We start from the raw sequence: 24,936 nt of genomic DNA, 5'->3' as shown, positions 1-24,936 counted from the left end.
TATTCTGCCACACAGATACACACTTTTTTCCACAGATTTTTTCCAAATATATTTTTTCAGTACTCAGCAACATATCTTTTCTCTAAGAAATGTTCTATATGGCGCCCCCTATCTATATTCAATAATATATATTTCCGTTACAGGAACAATGCACGCTATACGCTGGAGAAGAAAACCCTGATGAACAAAAATTTTCTTTAGGAGACCCTCTAATTTTTTATCCATAGGATCTTTGAAAGCACAACTGTCATCGATAGGTATAGTTGTACGCTTAGCCAGAGTAGAAATAGCTCCCTCCACCTTAGGGACCGTCTGCCATGAGTCCCGCATGGTGTCAGATATGGGAAACATCTTCTTAAAAACAGGAGGGGGAGCGAACGGAATACCTGGTCTATCCCACTCCTTAGTAACAATGTCTGAAGTCCTCTTAGGGACCGGAAAAACATCAGTGTAAACAGGAACCTCTAAAAATTTGTCCATTTTACACAATTTCTCTGGAACTACAATAGGGTCACAATCATGCAGAGTCGCTAAAACCTCCCTGAGCAATAAACGGAGGTGTTCTAGCTTAAATTTAAATGCCGTCATATCTGAATCTGTCTGAGGGAACATCTTTCCTGAATCTGAAATCTCTCCCTCAGATAGCAAATCCCTCATCCCTACCTCTGAACATTGTGAAGGTATATCGGATACAGCTACTAAAGCGTCAGAAGGCTCAGCATTCGTTCTTAACCCAGAGCTACCGCGCTTCCCTTGCAACCCAGGCAGTTTAGATAAAACCTCTGTGAAGGTAGTATTCACAACTGAGGCCATATCTTGCAAGGTAAAAGAATTAGACGCACGGCACTAGAGGTACTTGGCGTCGCTTGTGCGGGCGTTACTGGTTGTGACACTTGGGGAGAACTAGATGGCAAAACCTGATTTACTTCTGTCTGAGAATCATCCAGTGCCAAACTCTTATAAGTCAAAATATGCTGTTTGCAATTTATAGACATATCAGTACAAGTGGGACACATTCTAAGAGGGGGTTCCACAATGGCTTCTAAACAAATTGAACAATGAGTTTCCTCAATGTCAGACATGTTCAACAGGCTAGTAATGAGACAAGCAAGCTTGGAAAAATACTTTATTTAATGAAAAAACAACAATTTTCAAAAACGGTACTGTGCCTTTAAGAGAAAAAAAGGCATACACAAACTGCAAAACTGCTTAAAATTCACTAAAATTTTCAGAAAGTTTTGTAGTAGACTCACTAAACTTTGGTAAGATTGCACCACAAGTATTGAAGCAATTAACCCCCAAATATGCAAACTGGATTGACAAAGTGTCAAAAACCGGTAAAAAACCCTGTCAGCACCTTGCCACAGCTCTGCTGTGGCTCCTACCTGCCCTTAGGGATCAATAATGTGGGGATAAAGCTTTGATTAGGCCCAAGATGTTCACCAGGACCCTCCAGTATTGTAGCTTGCTGCTTGTCTATATAAAATAACTGCGCAACTGAGGCGCGAAATTAGGCTCCGCCCACCGCACTCGATGTTATTAGGGCCATCAGAACAAACTACCAAGCATTTTTACAGCCATGTGGGTTATAAAAACCCCAAAAAAGCCAAGTGTATTCCCATAAGAAATATAAACAGTACTCCCAGAACACACAAACGTTTGCCTTATATATCCTTCAAACTGAGTGTCCATAAATTAAGCCCTTTATGCAAGCTAGTAAAGCCCCTTCTAAGACTAATATTACTGCTTACCCTTCCCCTCATGGGGATACTGTCAGCCTTTCTGAGTTATCACAGTCTCTGCAGAAAAAATGACTGAACATACCTCATTGCTGTATAGCAAGAAACCGTTCCTGACAATGAAGTTTGCCTGTACTCCTCAGCTTCTGTGGGAACAGCAGTGGACCTTAGTTACAAATGCTAAGATCATCATCCTCCAGGCAGAAATCTTCATCTATGTCCTGCCTGAGAGTAAATAGTACAACACCGGTACCATTTAAAAATAACAAACACTTGATTGAAGATAAAATAAAACTAACTGTTTAACACCTCTTCTCTTTACCCTTCCTGCTTAGAGCCAGCAAAGAGAATGAGTGGGGGGTGGAGTTAAGGGGGGAGCTATATAGACAGCTCTGCTGTGGTGCTCTCTTTGCCACTTCCTGTTGGCAAGGATAATATCCCACAAGTAAGGATGAAACCGTGGACTCGGTACATCTTGCAAAAGAAATATCTTCCACTCTAAACATGTTTCTTGATATTGCATATGAAAGCTGAGTATAGGGGGAAGGGTGTAACAGGATGAGGGCGCTTACTTTCTTCGGCCACTTCTATAATGTGAAAACCCATTGGCCACTTAGTGATTTAGCACAATGACCGTAATACATCAACACAAGTGTTTTCATCAATAGGGCAGCTAGATTACTAATGGGTGGAGTGTAGATTAACAATGTAAAGAGGTACCTTAATATACTTTACATTACAGAAAATTGAATAAAGGTAGAACCACTTTAGGAAACCAAATAGTAACCTACAATATTCCATTGTTCTATATGTGGCTGCATACACACATATATACGCACTTGCATAAACATACATATACACATATAATCCTACAAACATAATGCAAAGGTCTGCAAAAAAAATGTAAAGTGAAACTAAATACTCCTTAAAGTTAGCAAGCAGATAATGAAGATAATAGCTAGGCATAGCCAGCCTGTAAGTACATAAGGGATTTATCGAATGCAAAGGAGAATCGCAGGTATGGTCTAATATAATTAGGTTGAGTATATTTTTACAGTCTAGCTTTTAGGTTATGAAATAGTGTGAGTCGCCCATTACCCGATACCATGCCGCCAGGCTATTAAGGACCACGTGGTAGTTAAGTATAGGCAAGTGAAATGTCTCTTGATTTTGACCAGCATTGAACAGTCCTCTTGGTGTTTTGGAGCGTAACAAAAGACTTTCTTAGGTGGAGGTAGGGTATTGCTCTTACCGGATAGCTGTTTTGTCAAACCCTTCTCTAGTACTATATGCATGCCAAACCGAAACTGCCCAACGCTCAATCTCGTTCTCTTTTCTGATAGCGTGGCAGAAACCTGATTCACTGCGTCCAGCAAAGAAACCGGCTGCACCAAATGTGGTCGTCTCACCCTGGACTCCGACTCTGACGCTGCAGCCCCTGGAAGTGTGACACGACAACCTGCCTGCTCCAGCGATACAGCCGTGCGCTCGGTCCTCCCCGCACTCTTAGGTGCCGTGTCCACTTCAACGGCAAGGTCCTGATGCAGATCCTCCTTTTCAACAGCCTCTGGTTCTGCATCGCTCCAATCTGCTACTCCGCTGTTTGTGATGGTTGCGTCTGAGCTGTCACCAGGTAGTAGACTAGCAGTAGGGTTGTTCCAGGCTTCGGTAATACTCTTAGTTAGGTGCAGAAAGTGTTTGTGCAGAAAACGGTTAAAATCTTGCACAGTAATGGCGTTTCTAGGCGCCCTCATATTGAGAGGTATTTTCCACTTCCCTCTTTAATTTCTCTGTACCGGTTAGATAGATATTATTCAATGTAGCAGTGGTATAACACTGCTTTACCCCACGTATCGGGGGGTGTTGAGAACCTCACCAACGCAGGGTCGCCACAGGCCTCAACCCTCCAGATCGATAATATGGTGCAGTTCCACAAAAGTTTGATATCATTCGATAGCATTCAATCCCCAGAGTATTAGGCTTGTGATTTTAGTGATAAATTTGAAGGGAAGCTGTTAAAAATAGCGGTTTTAACAGCAGTCTGTACACAGTTACCAATAATGCAACCATTCAAGATGCTGCCTATAGACACGCCAATTTGCAGCATTTTATAAACCTAAGTTACAGGGGGGGGGTTTCCACCACTCTAGGAAGTGTGAGACATGGGAGCAGATTTATCATGTTCGGGCGGACATGATCCACTGTAGCGGATCATGTCCGCCCTACATCAATAAATGCTGACAGCATACGCTGTCTGCATTTATTATTGCCCAAGCATTTCTTATTAAATGCTTGTGCAATACCGCCCCCTGCACATTCGGCCGCTAGCAGGAGGTGTCAATCAACCCAATCATATCCGATCAGGCTGATTGATGTCCGCCGTCTGAGAGGTGGAGGACGAGTTAAGGAGCAGCGGTCTTATGACCGCTGCTTCTTAACTTACATTTCCGGCGAGCCGGAAAGTACGGGGGTAGATAGCAACTTCCGCTGCTTGGTAAATCTACCCCAAGGTACAGTTTCTGCACAAAAGCAAGAAGTGTTAAATATCTCTTTTATTTGTTTGCTGGAGCAGTATTGGTTTGCATCTGTTTATGATAAAAAGTATGTAAATTGTATGGAGCTGGAGGATAATAGCTTCAATAATCTTGTGTCTTAGAGGAAATGCACATGATACATAATACAAATCATATGTATTACTGCAACAATAACATTTATAGTTTGTGTTTTCATTAATAATATTTTTAAAGGGACATGAAAAACAATTTTTCCCCCTTTATGATTCAGGTAGAGAATACAATTTTAACCATCTTTCCAATTTACTTCTATCAATTAATTTGCCTTATTCTCTTGATATCCTTTGTTGAAAAGTATACCTAAGTAGGCTTAGAAGCTGGGAGCTAGCTGCTGATTGGTGGATGCATATATATGCCCCTTGTCAATGGCTTAACAATGTAGTCAGATAGCTCCCAGTAGTGCATTGATGCACCTTCAACAAAGATTTCAAGAGAATGAAGCAAAATTGATAATAGAGGTAAATTGGAAAGTTGTTTAAAAATGTATTTTGTATCATGAAAGAATAATTTGGGGTTTCACGTCCCTTTAAATTTTCATATTATGTAGACTTTTTGGGCTCCATTTATGAAGTCCCATCATTTCAGGCTCACCTGATACGGAAGTTAAGAAGCAGCAGTCATATATGACTGCTGCTCTCTAACCTGGCCGCCACCTTTTAGGTTTACTATCGGGATGATTGACAGCCCCTGCTAGCGATTGGCCGTCACTGAGCAGGAGGCAGAATTGCACAAGCATTGCTTGTGCAATGATAAATGCCAACAGTGTATGCTGTCTGCATTTAGCGATGTCGAGCGGGCATGATTCGCATTTAGTAAATGTACCCCTTTGAATAGTTTAATGCAAGAAATGTAAAGTGCCATATTTTTTCATATATAGATTAACTTTCTTTATTGTGTTACATATTTATAGGCAGAACTGTAACATCATTTAGATTGCGGTCTCTTTGTCATTGTTTGGGATTCAGTGCAGCCAATAAAGAAATGGTTTTCATGCTGAGGATGAATTTATCGTTGATAATTCGCACTGTAAACAGCATAAGGCTGCTTGCCAGAAAATGAAATGGGGAGCAAGGATGCATTTAAATTAGATGTTAGTAAATAAGTGCATTAATCCTGGGTAGTAAAACAACATGACATTTTATTGGAATTATACATGAATTTCACATGAATGGCCTTACACATAATGGAGATGCCAGTAATGCGAGGATGAAGTCATCATTATCTGCAGAGTTCTCTGTGTGATACATAAATACACCATTATCTCTAACATACACCCTTCCCATTGTGTTCAATAAAATACTTTCCATCCCTACGAACAGGATAAAATCCGCTCTCACCGTGCAGTTTTGAAAGCCTGAAAAGGGAACTGATGTGAAATGAAGAATGAATCTGTGTGCGTGTGTGAGAAGATAATGTATAATGACAAGGTCATCCACTGGATCTCATATCACCGGCAATCTGATGTTGCTGCATCACTTGCCTTTCTGTATGAGCCACTACATCATTCTCTAATATTAACCATTTAACTGCAAGAGCGAATCTATTAAAATGGCCTAACAATATTGTTTTACTTGACTTTATAACCATCATCTGTACAGACTTAAAGGGACAGTCTACTCCAGAATTGTTATTGTTTAAAAAGATAGATAATCCCTTTATTACCCATTCCTTAGTTTTGCATAACCAACATTGTTATATTAATATACTTTTTACTTCTGTGATTATATTGTATCCTAGCCTCTGCAGACTGCCCCCTTATTTTAGTTCTTTTTACAGACTTGCATTTTAGCCAATTAGTGCTGACAAATAAATAACTATATACGGGAGTGAGCACAATGATTTATATATGGCACACATGAACTAGCACTGTTTAGCTGCTTTAAGGAATTAATATTTTGTGCATGCGTCAGGTGTTTGTTAATATTTCTTGCAGGTGGTTAGGTGTTTTTTTGTTAATACTTTGTGCGGGCGGTTAGGTGTTTTTTTTTGTTAATACTTTTGTTAAACTGTCAAAATAGACTGAGATAAGAGGCGGCCTTCAAGGGCTTAGAAATTAGCATACGAGCCTACCTAGATTTAGCTTTCAACAAACAATACTAAGAAAACAAAGCAAATCTGATGATAAATGTTAATTGGAAAGTTGTTTAAAATTGCATGGCCTATCTGAACCATGAAAGTTTAATTTTGATTAGAATGTCCCTTTAATCTTTAGTCTTGAACAAGCATGCTGAATAAGCATGAGAGACCAGTTCTTAAAGGGCCACTAAACCCAAAATCTTTCTTTCATGATTCAGATAGAACATACAAATTTAAACAACATTACAATTTACTTCTATTATTTATTTTGCTTCATTTTTTAGATATCCTTATTTGAAGAAAAAGCAATGCACATGGGTGAGCCAATCACATGAGGCTTCTATGTGCAGCAACCAATCAGCAGCTACTGAGCATATCTAGATATGCTTTTTAGCAAAGAATATCAAGAGAATAAAACAAATTAGATAATAGAAGTAAATTAGAAAGATGTTTAAAAATGCATTATCTTTCTAAATCATGAAAGAAAAAATGTGGGTATCATGGCCCTTTAATGGTACATTCCTAGGTATCCATACTATAATCGCTTTTGTAATGCGTCCATCACCGTCGTCATTTGCGCGCACAGCCAAACGAAGCATTAGCAAAAAAATCACCTAACCGCCTGCACGAAATATTAACAAAAAACCTAACCGCCAGCACGAAATAATAACAAAAAAACCTAACTGCCCGCACAAATTATTATAAAAAAACCATAAATGCCTGTACGAAGTATTAACAAAAAAACACCTAACCACCCGCACTAAGTATTAACTAAAAACACCTCTAAAAGTAAACTATAAATAGCCCTTATAAGGGCCTTTTGTAGGGCATTGCCCTAAAGCGATCAGCTCTTTTACCTAAATAAAGTACAAATTATCCTCTAAAATTAAAAGTAAACCCAAGTCTGAAAAATACTAAGCTACCCATTGTCCCTAAAGGGGCATTTGTATGGGCATAGCACTTAAAAGGGCAATCAATTCTTTTGCTGCCCATTAAAATAAAACAGCCCTAATCTAAAAAAAAAAAAAAAAAAGCACCCAAAAAAAAAAAACAAACAAAAAAAACCCCGAAATAGGTACTCACTATTCCTGCAGTCTGGCGGTGAAGGTCTTCTTCAAGGCGGCTCCATCTTCATCCAGCGAGGCGACATCTTCTATCTTCATCCGGAGCAAAGGTGGCATGGAGCAGGAGCGGTGGCCGTGCAGACATCCAGCGTTGAGGATCCTCTTCATGCGATCGCCGCCGCACACGGAAGACTGAATGCAAGCTTTCAGTAGCTTTTATCCTAGTGGCTGATTTCAAAATTTCAGGCAATAGGAATGCAATGTACCTAAATGGGGTACCTTGCATTCAATCTTCAGTGTGCAACGGCAATCTCATGAAGAGGATCCTCCACTATGGAGCACGGCCGCCATTCCTGCTCTGCGGCCACCTTCACTCCGGATGAAGATAGAATATGTCTCCACGCTGGATGAAAATGGAGCCACCTGGAAGAAGACCATCACCGCTGGACTTCAGTAACTGTGAGTACCTATTTCGGGGTTAGGCTTAGTTTTTTTGGTTTTTTTGGGGTGGGTTTTTTTTTTAGATTAGGGATTTTTTTATTTTTTTTTAATGGGCACTAAATAGCTGATTGCCCTTTTAAGAGCAATGCCCATACAAATGCCCCTTTAGGGGCAATGGGCAGCTTAGTTTTTTTTAGACTTAGGTTTTTTTATTTTGGGGGGTTGTGTGGATGGGGGGGTTTACTTTTAGAGGGTAATTTGTAGTTTATTTAGGTAAAAGAGCTGATCGCTTTAGGGCAATGCCCTACAAAAGGCCCCTTTAAGGGCTATTGGTAGTTTAGTGTTAAATTAGGGGGGGTATTTGGGGGGGATTCTTTATTTTTATAGGGGTATTAGTTTACGTTTAAAAAATGTTACATTTATTTTTTTCTGTAATTTTAGATTTTTTTTATTTTTTGTAATTTTACCTCACTTTAAAAAAAATAGACTGCCCTCTGAGCAGGTTTATCACCTAGTATAATATAAATGGTACTAGGATTACTAAATTAATATTATATATTCCATTGAAAGCGACAGTAAACACAAAATACATTTCATGCACCTCCTTCTAATCATAGGTGCTGCCATTATGGAACGTAGGTTACACTGCCAAGCTACCGCCTGTTCCCACTGTAATCTATCATGAATGCCTCTGCCATTTTCCTTAAAGGGACATAAAACACCAATTTTCTTTCATGAATTAGATAGTGCATGTGATTTTAAACAACTTTCCAATTTACTTCTATTATCCAGTTTTCTTAGTTTTCTTGTAATCCTTTGTTGAAAAGCAGGAAGGTAAGTTCAGGAGTGTGCACGTGTCTGCAGCACTATATGGCAGGAGTTTTGCAACAATGTTATATATTAGCAAGAGCACTAGATGGCAGCACTATTTCCTGTCATGTAGTGCTTCAGGCATGTGCACGCTACCTACCTAGGTATTTCTTCAACAAAGAATAACATGAGAACAAATCAAATTTAATAATAGAAGTAAATTAGAAACTTTTTTTAAATGGTATTCTTTATCTAAATAATGAAAGAAATTTGTTGAGTTTCATGTCCCTTTAAGCATCACTACACATCTGCTGCGCCTCTTTGCCAACACCTGCACTGGCTTCCCTTAGCTTTAAGAATTACATTCAAAATTTTACTCTAACATACAAAGGGGCATATGTATCAAGGTCTGGTGGACCTGATCCGACACTGCGAATCAGGTCCGCCAGACCTCGCTGAATACGGCGAGCAATACGCTCGCCGTATTCAGCATTGCACCAGCAGCTCACAAGAGCTGCTGGTGCAACGCCGCCCCCTGCAGACTCGCGGCCAATAGGCCGCCAGCAGGGGGGTGTCAATCAACCCGATCGTAGTCGATCGGGTTGTATTGTGGTGATGTCTTTCCGCCTACTCAGAGCAGGCGGGCAGGTTATGGAGCAGCGGTCTTTGTGACCGCTGCTTCATAACTGCTGTTTCTGGCGAATCTGCAGGCTCGCCAGAAACATGGGGCATCGAGCTCCATTCGGATCTTGATACATATGCCCCAAAGCCTCCACCAACACTGCATCCTCCTATATGTCTGCCCTTGTCTGAAAATACTCCCTAACCCGCCCCCTTGGCTCTGCACAAGACTTAAATCTCTCCTCATCTCTTATCACTTCCTCACACTCTTGTCTGCAAGACTTTTCTAGAACTGCACCTATCATATAAAGCTCCTTGCCCAGTCAGACTTGCCTCTAGTTTCAAAACAAAAAACATACAAGAGGGGGCTATAAGCAGAAAGTGTTATTAAGTTAATTAGGGAACACACTAAACATAACACAAAGGTAAGAGTATAAGGAAAACAACAGAAAGGTATTTAAGCAGAAAACAGTACACAACTAAAGTATTCTAATAAACTACTGTGATTTATTTCTAAATACAATCCCATTAAAAAAATCATACTATAATCCTACAAATATGCACTAATAAAAATACAAAGAGGCCCATTTATCAAGCTGCTCCATAACCCTGTCCATTTATCAAGCTGCTCCATAACCCTGTCCATTTATCAAGCTGCTCCATAACCCTGTCCATTTATCAAGCTGCTCCATAACCCTGTCCATTTATCAAGCTGCTCCATAACCCTGTCCATTTATCAAGCTGCTCCATAACCCTGTCCATTTATCAAGCTGCTCCATAACCCTGTCCGCCTGCTCTGAGCAGGCGGACAGGAATCGCCAGAATTCAACCCGATCGAGTACAATCGGGTTGATTGACAACTCCCTGCGATTGGCCCCGAGTCTGCAGGGGGCGGCGTTGCACCAGGAGCTCTTGTGAGCTGCTGGTGCAATGTTGAATACGGAGAGCGTATTGCTCTCCGCATTCAGCAATGTCTGTCAGACCTGATCCGCACTGTCGGATCAGGTCCGACAGACACTTGATAATTCGGCCTCAATGTCTTTTAATAGGGATGCCTCCCAAAAAAAGAAAAGAAATACCACCTTTAAAAGAAGTTAAAATCTTAGAAGTAAATCTTCACAATCCTCAATGTATATAAAACTTATAGACAGCTTGATAGCGTGAGAGAGGATCTCTTATTGTAATCCTTAGGTAAAAGGTCACAGTATGTCGTCAATATAACTCTGTTCTAGATGCTAAAATCACAAGTAAGCGTCCGGTATCCGGTTATACCGTAATTACTTTACAGAGACTGTAAATATTTGGTCTCTCCTCTTATGCAGTCTGGTCTGTAGTCTAGCAGAGTACCTGTTATAAAACCTCTGATGTCTGCTCCCAATTGTCTTCCACCCACTAAGGATTTGGTAGAGTTGAACTTGAATCTAGGAACTTAAGGGACAGTAAACTCAAATAAAAATGATTTCATTATTTAGATAGAGAATACAATTTTAAAAGTTTCCAATTTACTTATCAAATTTGCTTTGTTCTCATGTTATTCTTTGTTGACGGGATACCTATGTAGGTAGTGTGCACATGCCTGATACACAACATGACAGGAAATAGCGCTGCCATCTCGTGCTACTGCTAATGTATAAGCACACGTGCAGCTTACACTTGAGCTTACATACCAGATTTTCAACAAAGGATAACAAGAAAATTTGATAATAAAAGTTAATTGGAAAGTTGTTTAAAATTGTATCTTCTATCTAAATCATGAAAAAATGTGGGTTTTATGTCCTTTTAATCCCTTGTGGGCGCTCTGGACAGTTTCGTTTTTCTGGATCCAAAACTGCTGATTCTTTACGCACCTATCATTTGATCCTTCTTTGGACACGGTATGTTGTTCTGTTCCGGAATCCCCAGGAATTCATGGGTAACGACGTCAGCTACTGCACTTCAGTTACAGTACTGGCCATATGCAGTATGCCTATTCAGATTGTATCTGAAATACCGTTGTTTCAGAGTCTTACAAACGTTGCTCCTAGTGCATTAGCGTGTTGTACTGTCACTGAGAGTCACTTCTACACGTTTCACCCTGTTACAAGGCTTTATGGAAATCATCTTGATAGGAGCAGCATTTGAATTTACAAATGCATTTTAGATAAGTGTCAAAATAGATTCGCCACAAATTTATATGGTTCAGGCAGCATCAAAGATTAAAAATTATTTATTAAAAAAAAACTTTTGTAAGGGCTTATCAGTTCCTTTTTAGCTCTCTTTTTGTGATTAAAGTCTTCATTTATGGAGGAGTGTGTGAATAGTGTTGTTAGGGAGTGTTATGGGAGGGAAGATGGCTAAACTAAAGACTAAAAGGACATCTTTTCTTTTTTTTAGTTCTAGATAGCCTCAATAATTCCAAAATATTATGCTGTATTCTCCCCAGGACCAATTTAGAGCTAGATTAAAGGGGGCGTGCAATAAATAACCAGCCATTACAAGTAGCTGGTTATTGCTACCTCACGGCATGAGAACAAGGCTCCCATTGGAGCCAATGGAAGCGCACTCTCATGAGCGCAAAGTTTCTGAGCAATGCAAACGTGAGGTCGCTTTCACATTGCTCCAAACTTGTAATACCAGTGCACATTTGCATGTGCGCTTGTATTACTAAGTGGACTGCAAATATCGCCCTTGCAAAAACGATATTTTCCGCTCTAATTGTAATTTGCCCCTTGTGGGCACACCACCAGCTGATTTTACCGACTACCCAGCTAAAATTTAATTTTACTTATATTATTATTATTTAATATTAATGTTTAAAAAAATGTGTTGAACAAATTGTCATTAAACCAATTATTTTAAATTATGCAATTAATTTGGGCTTTGGATAGCTTGTTTTTGTTTAAAAAGATAGATAATCCCTTTATTACCCATTCCCCTGTTTTGCATAACCAACACAGTAATATTAATATACTTTTTATCTCTGTGATAACCTTGTATCTAAGCCTTTGCAGACCGCCCCCTTATTTGAGTTATTTTGACAGACTTGCATTTAGACCTCTCATTTGTAACTCCACGGGCATGGTCTCAATGTTATCTGTATGGCATACATGAACTAACCCCCTCTTGCTGTGAAAAACTGCCAAATGCATTGAAATAAGCGGCGGCCTTCAAGGGCTTAGAAATTAGCATATGAGCCTACCTAGGTTTAGCTTTCAAATAAGAATACCAAGAGAACAAAGCAAATTTGATGATAAAAGTGAATTGGAAAGTTGTTTAAAATTATATTCCCTATCTGAATCATGAAAGTTTAATTTTGACTAGACTGTCCCTTTAAAGGGCCACTAAACCCCAAATTTTTCTTTCATGATTCAGATAGAGAATACAATTTTAAACAACATTCCAATTCACTTCCATTATCTAATTTGCTGCAATCTTTAGATATCCTTTGTTAAAGAAATAGCAATGCACATTGGTGAGCCAATCACACGAGGCATCTATGTGCAGCCACCAATCAGAAGCTGCTGAGCCTATCTAGATATGCTTTTTAGGAAAGAATATCAAGAGAATGACGCAAATTAGACAATAGAAGTAAATTAGAAAGCTGTTTAAAATGGTATTCTCTATCTGAATCATGAAAGAAAAAAATTGGGTTTAATGTCCCTTTAAGTAACACTAATAAATAAAAGAAAATGTTATAATAATTTGGCAGCGCTATATTAATAGATCATTATAATAATAAAATGTTATAATAAGTATTACTACCCAGCTACTTCATAATGCCACTCGGCTGGAAACATTTTCTGTGGAGAACACTTAGATGGTTTGTAGAATGCTTATGAATTCTAGTTCACAATCTGTTAAAGTTCAGAAGCCATCCCAATTTTGCTGTCAGAATATTGCCTGCAGCTCTCCCACCTTAACTATGTTGCTGTTGCACAAATGTCATGACTACAATATCAGCATTATGTATGTCAGTAAAAACTGTCACCATACACATAATATATCTAGCACAACACATAAATGAGTCATATTAACACCCATGATACTATGCTACTGCTATAAATGCCTATACTATCAGTGATAATACAGAAGACAATTTCATCCGTGCTTAATGGTCATTGCTAACAGATATCTCAACAATTCACCAGAGAATGTTGCTGGACAAGGTACCAAAACTCTGCTAGTGTAATATACACAATTTCATATCTAGGGGGGGGGGGGGGTTGGGGCATTTCTCTGTTAAAGATACTTCACATGTATTTGATGAGTGACAGGTGCTAAAACCATTACATAAGTATCTGTGTTTCAAATGGGGGTAGTTAGAACTGTTTGTAGGATAAATGAATAGATTTAAAGGGACATAAACACCTTGTAATTACTGGTCTTTATGTAAATGTGATTTTTTTTTTTTGGCTTTAACATCTTGTTTGTTGCAATTGTTTTTGAATATCCACACTCCCTGCCACCACTTGCCTTATTTGCAGGAGCTAAACCGGAGTTCCTGATCTGATCACCCCTGTTAAGGCCAATCGGAGGCATGCAGGGTTAGGTATTTGAAGTCTGCAGTTTGGACTTCCAATTCTATCAAATTTTATACTTAAAGAAAAATGAAAGATAAATAATGAAAGTATACTGAAATTTCTTTTAATATGAATAAATAAACATTTTGGCCTTGATTACAAGGGGAGCGCTGTGGATTTAATATCGCGGGCCCGCGCTCAGAATAGCACACAATCTGGTAATACAGAATTACAAGAGAATTTAGAGAGTTTAGCGGTCAACATCACTTTAGGGCGTCCTATACTTTTAATGGATAATGCAGCCACGCTAAACATCATACATTTGAATTCGAATTTGGACTTAAACACTGAACACAAATTTTTTCCTTTCATGATTCAGATAGAGCATGCAATTTTAAGTAACTTTCTAATTTACCCCTATTATCAATTTTTCCTCGTTCTCTTGCTATCTTTATTTGAAAATAAGGCATCTAAGCTTTATTTTTGGTTCAGACCTCTGGACAGTACTTTTTTATTGGAGGATGAATTTATCCACCAATCAGCAAGGACAACCCAGGTTGTTCACCAAAAATGGGCCGGCATCTAAATGTGAATTCTTGCATTTAAAATAAAGATACCAAGAGAATGAAGAAAATTTGATAATAGGAGTAAATTAAAAAGTTGCTTAAAATGTCATGCTCTATCTGAATCATGAAAGAAAAAATTTGGGTTCAGTGTCCCTTTTAAGTATACACTGCAAGCTTTTTTCACGATTCAAAATGAACCTACCATTTTAAACAATTTTCCAACTGACTTTTATAATCAAATTTGCTTCATTCTTTTCGTATGTCTTGTTGAAGGAGCAGCAGTGCACTACTGGGAGTTAGCTAAACACATCAGGTGAACCAATGACAAGAAAGATATATATGTGCAGCCACCAATCACCAGTTAACTCCCAGTAGTGCATTGTTGCTCCTGAGTCAAGCTAAGTGTGCTTTTCAACATAAAATACCAAGAAAACAAAGCAAATTAGATAAAAGAAAACTGGAAAGTTGTTTAAAGAATCTGCATGCTTTAATTCTGTAGTATATAGTTGTTTGGCAGGATATATAACCTGTGGTATTTAACAGGTATATAGCATGCATGGGAATAGCACCTGTACTCAAACACTCTCCACATTACCAATGCAACAAATACATTGTGATCTTTGTTATAACACCCTTTAGCACTCTATTACTGTGGGACAAAACACATTTGATAAGATTGAATATATTGTTGCTCATCTAAATTAATATTTGTATCATCCTGAATTCCTTAAAGGGACAGTGTACACAAATTTTAATTTAACTGAATGTAATAGACACTACTATAAAGAAGAATATGCACAGATACTGATCTAAAAATCCAGTATAAAAACTTTTAAAAAACTTACTTAGAAGCTCCCAGTTTAGCACTGTTGATGAGGCTAGGCTGGGACACCAAGCGAAAGTAGAAAGAGCAGACACTCCCCCCCCCCCCCCTTGTATATGAAAAGACAGATTACACAAACAAAAGCAGCAGAAATCAGTAGACCTTGGTCTACATCTGATACTGTTGGGCTTGGTTAGGAGTCTGAAAATAAGCACAATGTTATTAAAAGATAAGCAAAACTATATATTGGGGAAAAAAACACTCCCAGGTGGGCTATATAAATCTATCATCATCAACAAAACATTTATATATACTGTATGTATATATATATATATATATATATATATATATATATATATATATATATATATAAATAGATAGATATAGATATATTTAAAAAAAATCCCTCCAGCGCTATACTCCATAAAAATAATCAATGAGAACCCTGGTTATGTAAACAAAAAGAAAAAGCAGATTTTCCAATGAAGTATGTCTGGAACAAGTGTGTCATCTATGCACATATAATCTAGTCCAGACTTTCAATCCAGCATAAATCAAATTGTTTCATCCACAGTAAACACAGTTTACACATCGGTCATCTCCCTCTAGCTATAGTACATATACTACTTATAGTGGACAATCCAACAAGCTACTCAGAGTGATGAAGCAATGAGTTGCAAGCAATAGCCTCTCCCAGGTGTAAACCTACTGAGAGACCACCCTCTCGCCTAAGGGACTCCACTGAGGAGCAGCTATCAATGATTAGATCTCCCCCACAGCAATTGGAAGTCGTCCTTATGGGGATCTGTGTTACTCCTTTGTAAATGTCACATGTATGCAGCAACTCCTCCAGGTAACATAAAATGAGATTACTATCACTCTGACCAATGTGCAGTCTGATTGGAGCCTTGGTGCCCCCCGTAGCAGAAGTTAGATAGGTATATGTATAATATATATATATATATATATATATATACACACAGTATATATATATATATATATATATATATATACACACAGTATATATATATATATATATATACACAAAACTTTATTGTCCCTTTAAGTTACCTCTTCTTGGAGCTGAAAGACAGAGTGTTTTGTTGCATAAACTGTTTATAAATTGCATTTACAGTTAACATTTATTATTGTTTTTAATGTCCATATATCTTTTTTTACAGTTATTTATTTTACACATTTCTTTCCAAATCACTAGAATCGAACAAACCTTATTATTTCTGCTGGCTCCACAAACTGATTTATGTGACTGCCGTGCTGTTTTTAAACTTTGCTGATTCAAGTATTTTTATTTCACTACAATAAATTTCTGTAAATATAATTGGTGGTTTGTCCTAATAAAATAACCTATAGGTGCCCTTGGGCTTTTGTTTCTTCTACTCTACTTATACTGTAGCAAAAATAATGAAATAAAATTATTCCTAAATTTTCACAGATTAGTATTAATGAAAGGAAAATTAAACATTAAAGGCCAGATTATTTGTGGAGCGCAAACATTTGCACACAAGCGATAAGGTGTTTATTGCGGGGTTTTGTGCGCATTGGGCTTACCGCTGGTATTACTTGAGCGCAATCACTATTTACACTAGAATGGTTACCGCGACTTCAGAGCTCTGGTTAACTGTTTCACAAAACAAAAATACATTTAAAAGTACAGTTACACATATAATAACACCATCTAATAAAAATTATTTTAAAAAATAGTTCACACAAAAGTTATAAGGGCTCAAAGATATAAGGTCTCTGGTGTTAGAAAAAAAAGAAGGCTAAGGACTTTAACATTGAGATACAAACACTGTATATATATATATATATATATATATATATATATATATATATATATATATATATATATATATATATATATATATATATATATATGTGTGTGTGTGTACATATGTATTTATGTATTTATATGTGTATAAATGTATTTTCAGACATATATACACATATAAACACATAAATATATATGTACACATAGACAGACATATATATAAGTGCATTGGAACCCTTTGCAGTTAAGTAGATGAAAACATGAAAAATCATATTTATGCAAAATACTTTTTAATAAAGGTTTTAACTATGTATTTACTGTAAATATTTCACATTTTAATGTTCAGTTCATAGGGGAATATGTTCTAAGTATTTTTAAATAGTTATTACTATATATTAGGTATATATACCTATGTATAACATATAGATATATATATAGATATAGATATAGATATAGATATAGATATATATATATATATATATATATATATATATATATATATATATATATATATAGAGAGAGAGAGAGAGAGAGAGAGAGAGAGAGAGAGAGAGAGAGAGAGAGAGAGAGAGAGAGAGAGAGAGTTAGTTGTGCTCATAAGTTTACATACCCTGACAGAATTTATGATTTCTTGGCCATTTTTCAGAGAATATGAATGATAACACAAAAACATTTCTTTCACTCATGGTTATTGTTTGGCTGGAGCCATTTATTACCAATCAACTGTGTTTACTCTTTTTAAATCATAATGACAACAGAAACTACCCAAATGACCCTGATCAAAAGTTTACATAGCCTGGTGATTTTGGCCTGATAACATGCACACAAGTTCACACAAAGGGATTTGAATGGCTAACCATCCTCACCTGTGATCTGTTTGCTTGTAATTAGTGTGTGTGTATAAAAGGTCAATGAATTTCTGGACTCCTGACAGACCCTTGCATCTTTCATCCAGTGCTGCACTGAACGTTTCTGGATTCTGTGTCATGGGGAAAGCAAAAGAATTGTCAAAGGATCTGTGGGAAAAGGTAGTTGAATTGTATAAAACAGGAAAGGGATATACAAAGATATCCAAGGAATTGAGAATGCCAATTAGCAATGTTCAAACTCTAATTAAGAAGTGGAAAATGAGGGGTTCTGTTGAAACCAAACCACGGTCAGGTAGACCAACTAAAATTTCAGCCACAACTGCCATGAAAATTGTTCGGGATGTAAAGAAAACCCCACAAATAACTTCAAGTGAAATACCGGACTCTCTGAAAACATGTGGTGTGGCTGTTTCAAGATGCACAATGAGGAGGCACTTGAAGAAAGATGGGCTGCATGGTCGCCAGAAGAAAGCCATTACTGCGCAAATGCCACAAAGTATCCCACTTACAATATGCCAAACAGCACAGAGACAAGCCTCAAACCTTCTGGAACAAAGTCATTTGGAGTGATGAGACCAAAATTGAGCTTTTTGGCCACAACCATAAATGCTACATTTGGAGAGGAGTCAACAAGGCCTATGATGAAAGGTACACCATTCCTACTGTGAAACACGGAGGTGGATCGCTGATGTTTTGGGGATGTGTGAGCTACAAAGGCACACAAAATTTGGTCAGAATTGATGGCAAGATGAATGCAGTATGTTATCAAAAAATACTGGAGGAAAATTTGCATTCATCAGCCCGGAAGCTGCGCATCGGACGTACTTGGACATCCAACATAACAATGATCCTAAACACAAGGCCAAGTTGACCTGTCATTGGCTACAGCAGAATAAAGTCAAGGTTCTGGAGTGGCCATCTCAGTCTCCTGACCTCAATATCATTGAACCACTCTGGGGAGATCTCAAACGTGCAGTTCATGCAATACAGCACAAGAATTTACAGGAACTGGAGGCTTTTTGCCAGGAAGAATGGGCAGCTTTATCTTCTGAGAAGATAAAGAGCCTCATCCACAAATACCACAAAAGACGTCAAGTTGTCATTGATGTTAAAGGGGACAATACATGGTATTAAGAACTAGGGTATGTAAACCATTTGGGTAGTTTCTGTTGTCATTATGATTTAAAAAGAGTAAACACAGTTGATTGATAATAAATGGCTTCAGCCAAACACTAACCATGAGTAAAAGAAAAGTTTTTTTGTTATCATTCATATTCTCTGAAAAATGGCCAAGAAATAATAAATTCTGCCAGGGTATGTAAACTTATGAGCACAACTCTATATAGGTATGGTATAAATATTTATTGTACCAAGGAAACATTATATATATGTAGAAATATTTATTTATAAATAAATAGAATATATTCTGTTATGTGAAGAACATTGGAATGTGAAAAATTAATATTTTCATGTTGGGTTAGCGCACATGAGAATATGTGATCAGGTTTGCCTGAGAGTGGGGTGACTCAATTGACTCATATGGGGGAATACATGAACGCGCATGCGATATTCTAAGTTCGGCTTTTTGCATTCGTCGGGTTAGCACACAAGCGAAAACAGTTTACTTTCAACTTGTAATACGAGCGCAACCCAATGAGTGCAAAAAATGTACTTCTAGTGCAATTAATGCTTGAGCAGGAGCGTTAATGAGCACTCCACTTGTAATCTGACCCTAAATCAATACATTCAAAGCAAAGATTACTCTGATAAAAATGTAGAAATTTATACTTTGAATTATATTATTCATTTAAATATAACATTTTATAATGTTTAATTTAGTGAAACCTATTCTGAGGACAGCTAAAAACAAGTATAAATGATTTTTGTTTTAGATTGTATTGTGAAACTATTATTTTTGTTTTATATATTTGCTAGCCACTGGACAACATTAACTTTATCTCTTTTTATATGTTTTTTTAAACACAGATACATACATTATTGGATATTTTTTGTAGTGCTCTGATTGTAATAAACTTTGTATAGTTACCTAGGAAATTATATTTGTTTAAGATGTTTTTGCTTTATAGTTATAAATAAGCTGACAAAGTAACTGTTTTACTTCAACAATGCATAAAATGTTTAATTATTATTATCATTATTTATTTGCTTCCTTTTGATGTAAAATACATCTGACATTTTTACTTGTTCCACCTTCTCCCAGGAAAGCTTGGGTTAATACTTTTAGCTAATTTATCTGTGAGGTTTTGTTTACTTAAATACCTATTACATATATTTTTTACTTATTAACTAAGCTGAATCAGTGCTAAACCACCTTAAGGGAATAGAAGAGAGCACACTACCCAAGTCTCTTTCCTTAACTGCACATGTGCAAACAGAGTTAGTGCTATATCTATGTATTAGTTTCTGATTGGTTAACAAGGGTTCTTTAGTTATGGGGGACAGGGAAATCAGTGGGGGGGAAAAAACCCCATAAAATAATATGCTCATTTGACAAAATAAAGCTACATTATTCATTGCAAAATGCTCAGATATGAAGGTACATTGTTATGCAACTTACAATTTGTGTTTAATGTCTCTTTAATTGTGACATATAACATCTTTATTACATTATTTTATCAATAAGAATTCTGAATTCTGAAACAAATGACTTGTGTTATAGTAGTATAAAGCAGAATATATAACAGTCGATAGGTATTCTAATTATAAAATAATATATTTATTTACAGTTTTACCATTGGTCCACTTTATAATTGTAATGCTTGTATCAAAGATACATAATTATGATTTTTACTTTAATGCAGTGCCGTATGGCTAGCACAGCTATTGGCTAAGAGGTGGAAGCTTCCTCTCATTGAAAAAATGAGCTATGCTGTGGGTGTCCAAAGGCGCTCAGTTTAGCAGTGAAGCCGCGGTGAAATAAAAGTACCTTTTACACAGTTTTTTTAAACTCATGTATGAAGGTCGCCTTTATTTTTAATTGTGAAACACTAAAATGTACCATCACTTTAAGGATTTCTAGCACAAAACTGTAATTTCTGTCTGTACAAAGCGGAATTGCAGTAAACACAGTCTGTACAATGAGAAATTACTATTTTTTGCTCAGAGAAAGATTAAAGGGCCATTAAACTCAAAGTTTACAACACATAAGAAGTTTCAGTATTGAAAGTATAACATTATTACAATGTACAATCATTATTTATTTTATTGGATTTTGCTGGAAAATACATTTGAAATTGTGCTTGTTCCACTTTCTGCTAAGGAGGCTTGGTTTAGTACTGCATTCTAATTTTCTGTGAACTAATAACTCTACATCCTATCCCTCGCATTGTCTCTAGTAATTTGCTCTCTTTAAGTGGATTATCAGTTTTACATCAACAGTCATGAAAGGAAAATAATTATTTTCAATATCAGTTTAGGCTGAATATTATTGTGTGTATATAAATTTATATTTATCTATTAGATGAGGATTAGAAAAAACTAAATGCTATTTGTTTAAATGCTTGTTAACCAAGCTGAATCAGTGCTAAACCACCTTAAAAAGACATAAAAACCCATTTTTCTTTCATGATTCAGACAGAGGGGCCGAATTATCATTGTGCGAGCGGACATGATCCGATGTAGTAGATCATGTCTGCCGCACATTGATAAATGCCGACAGCATACGCCATCTGCATTTATTATTTCTATTTCTAGTGATATGCTTGTGCAATGCCGCCTCCTGCAGATTTGCGGCCACTAGCAGGGGGTTTCAATCATTCTGATCTATCTGATCGGGATGATTGCTATCCGCCGCCTCAGAGGTGGCGGATGAGTTAAGGTGCAGCAGCCTTACGACCACTGCTTCTTAATTCCTGTTTCCAGCGATCTGGAAACTACGAGGGATAGATTGCAGCATCCGCTGCTTGTTAAAACTACCACAGAGCATACAATTTTAACCAACTAATTCACGTCTATTATCAAATTTGCTTAATTATCTTGATAGGAAGGAGCAGTAATGCACTACTTAAAGCTAGCTAAACACATTGGGAGAGCCAATGACAAGAGGTTTACATGTGCAGCCACCAATAACCAGCAAGTTTCTAGTAGTACATCGCTGCTCCTGAGCCTACCTAGATATGCTTTTCAACAGTAAGTATACTGGAAAGTTGCTTAAAGTTACGTTCTCTATCTGAATCATAAAACTTAAATTTTTATTTTAAGAGTAGAGGGCAGGGCTACCCCTATCTCTTTTTTTTAAACAGAGATCATGGTAAAATCCTTTACATATTTATTAGTTTGTGATCAGTAAGGAATGGTTAGCAAGGGTCCTTTTGTTCTGTTCTAGTGTCCACAAAATCATTTTTGTGACAGGCTAATGTCCCGGTTTTGCCTTGGCCAATATGTATTTTAATATTAAATTTAGCATTTCATCTTTCTTATTTAAAATTGTGAAGGACATATAATTATTCCTGCTGTGCCCACAACTAACCACCGTTAAGCTCTGCTGAGAGCGCCACAGGCATCGGCATCAACACTCACCCCCACCCCCATCCTATAAGAGTTGAGCTCTGCCAAGGAGTATCCTCTCTCCCTTATAGACTGTTATCTCCACCCCCTCGCATACACATGTAACGTTACTTGCACAATAGAGACCCTAGCTAACCAGTCAGAAAGAGTGGATGCGCCTAATAAAAAAAAACATAAATATTAGAAAATATAGTGTTTCAGACAGTTGACTTTTCACTTAAAAGGTTATTTCTTTGTTGTTACATTGTCAAAGATTTCCTGCACCTGCATTCAGTAAAACTAGATTTTAAACAAATTTCCTGAAAACATAAAAATACAACTATTGATTATATATATTTTGTCTGATTCATAGAGCTCAAGAAAATATTTATTTTATTTTTACAGAATATGACAGCTTTAAATCAATAATATGTATGTGTTGTAGAGGCGTGCTTAGGGGGAAAAAGCATATGCCTGCAGTGGAGGCAAACCTTTGAAGTGTGTGTGTGTTTGTGTGTCAAAAGTAGCAATAATCTTCTAAAACAATTCACTTAAGTGCCCATGGTAGGTTTTTTCCCCTTTAAAATCCATACTGTGCATTAATAAGTAAAGGTTTATTGATGATATATAACATGGACTCATAAGGAAAATTATTTATTAGGCACTACATTTGGAGACCGTGAAAGCAAGCAGTATGGTGGTAACCTAGACACCAGCAAATGTAATATTAGTGCCACCTTGGGCATTCATTGCATAGGGTTGCCAACCCCTCTTACAATTAAATTAAAAGTGTCCCATTCTGAAGGTAAGGCAGAACTGATTGCTTAAGAGGGGCATTAGCCACAGTAACAAGTGCATATACCTCCCTAAAACATATTTTAGAAACACTGTGACAGTTTACAGTTTACAAATGCCAGTGAGAGTTACTTATTAGTTGTTTTTTTTACCAAATACATCACAGGTTTGTTTTGAATTATTATTTTATATACTTTCTGATATGATGTAATTTTTCTACAGGTGATTTAAGGCCGGTTTCCATGCCAACAGAATACAACTGGATAGGGGAGTCTAAGGAACCAAATATGTACAAAAGAGGTAGCAGAGGTGAGTACAGGGTCTTTGTCTAAGGTCTCTAAAAGTATGGTAGATCAGCAATGCACATGTTTCCTAAGTAGCACAAATAGTTAATGAAGGTTTAGATTAAACTCACCTAGAATCACTAAAAGTTAAAGAGTTACCCTGTCTCTACAATTCTCTTGTTATCATATGCAGCCTCTAACTAAAACCAAGGGGGCAAGGGGGGGGGTGGGCAATGCTCCATCCTAATTTCTGCTCTTTGTTTATAAGTATTAGCATCCACATAAAGGGACATGAAACCAAAAATCTTTCTTTCATGACTTAGATAGAGCATACAAATTTTCCAATTAACTTGTATTATCAATTTATTTTGTTTCATTCTCTTTGTATCCTTTATTGAAGGAGTACTGGGAGGTAGCTGAACACATTGGTAAGCCAATGACAACAGGCATTTTTGTGCAGCTACCAATCAGCAGCTATCTCCCAGGTCCTGAGCCTACTTAGCTATCTGTTTCAACAAAGGATACCAAAAGAATGAAGCTAATAAGATAATAGAAGTCAATTCAAACGTTGTTTAAAATTGTATGTTCTATCTGAATCATGAAAGAAAAATTTGGGGTTTCATGTCCCTTTAAGTTAGTTTTTTTTATGTCAATGAGACACCAATTTTAAAAATTATGTGAATCTCACGCCTACATCAAACAACCCTCCCCTAGCCGCATATATTATTGTTGAGAGCATTTTTCCCACCTTGAAAACATTTCAGCAAACACTCACGACAACTCTCTCTCCATCTTAATGAATAGCTTACATAAAATAATAAAGGAATAGGAGAGACTCTTCTAGCCTTAGTGAATCGAGTGCTGTGGGTTGATAGTATGTACAATACCTTGTATTTGGCTATTTATAACGTATACCAAAACAAAACAGCATAGCCATACTCTAGACTGCATACAGTGGATTCACATTCTTAATACAAACTACAACAGAAAACAAAAAGCATTCTGTGCTCTAGAAAATGACTTCTCCATCAACACCAAAATATCTAAAGAGAGCTTGTGCATAATTAAAACTAAATCATTGAAGACATGACATCAGGTTTTCTCAGCTCTACCGTAACAAGCCCAAACATAATACACAATACACATTGATATGGCCACAGCGTGTTTAGTAGAAAATTCAACACTTACAGAAATCTAACATAAAAATAACCTTATTAAGGACTTCTCACCATTAAATTCAAACCATAAAGCTATATCTAAATGTTTTAATTCACACTCTATTCATCATATCTAAAGAGTCATAATTTATGTATAGTGTAGAATTTAAAAAAATCTGTTACTTCTGTTATTAGATGTATTTCTTTCTCTTGATATAATTTGTTTAAAGTTGGCTACTTTTCAGGAAAGAATACTGAATTTGGGTTGCACTTGTATTACAAGTTGAAAATAAAAAGTTTTTGCTTGTGTGCTAACCCGAT

At 36.9% G+C, this 24,936-nt stretch overlaps 1 protein-coding gene across 1 annotated transcript in view; it reads left to right on the top strand.

Moving 5' to 3' along the window:
• The window catches only part of LOC128660873 (connector enhancer of kinase suppressor of ras 2-like), a 957,001-nt gene that overhangs the window by 643,794 nt on the left and 288,271 nt on the right, over positions 1-24,936 (top strand). Inside the window, exon 12 of the mRNA XM_053714957.1 lies at positions 23,397-23,474. Coding sequence (XP_053570932.1) covers positions 23,397-23,474 — 78 coding nt within the window. The remainder of the gene's footprint in view (positions 1-23,396; positions 23,475-24,936) is intronic.

This window comes from Bombina bombina, chromosome 1 (assembly GCF_027579735.1).
Source record: "Bombina bombina isolate aBomBom1 chromosome 1, aBomBom1.pri, whole genome shotgun sequence".
Lineage (NCBI taxonomy): Eukaryota > Metazoa > Chordata > Amphibia > Anura > Bombinatoridae > Bombina > Bombina bombina.
The sequence above is the reverse complement of the archived record's forward strand: the minus strand, read 5'-3'. Positions and strand labels throughout refer to the sequence as shown.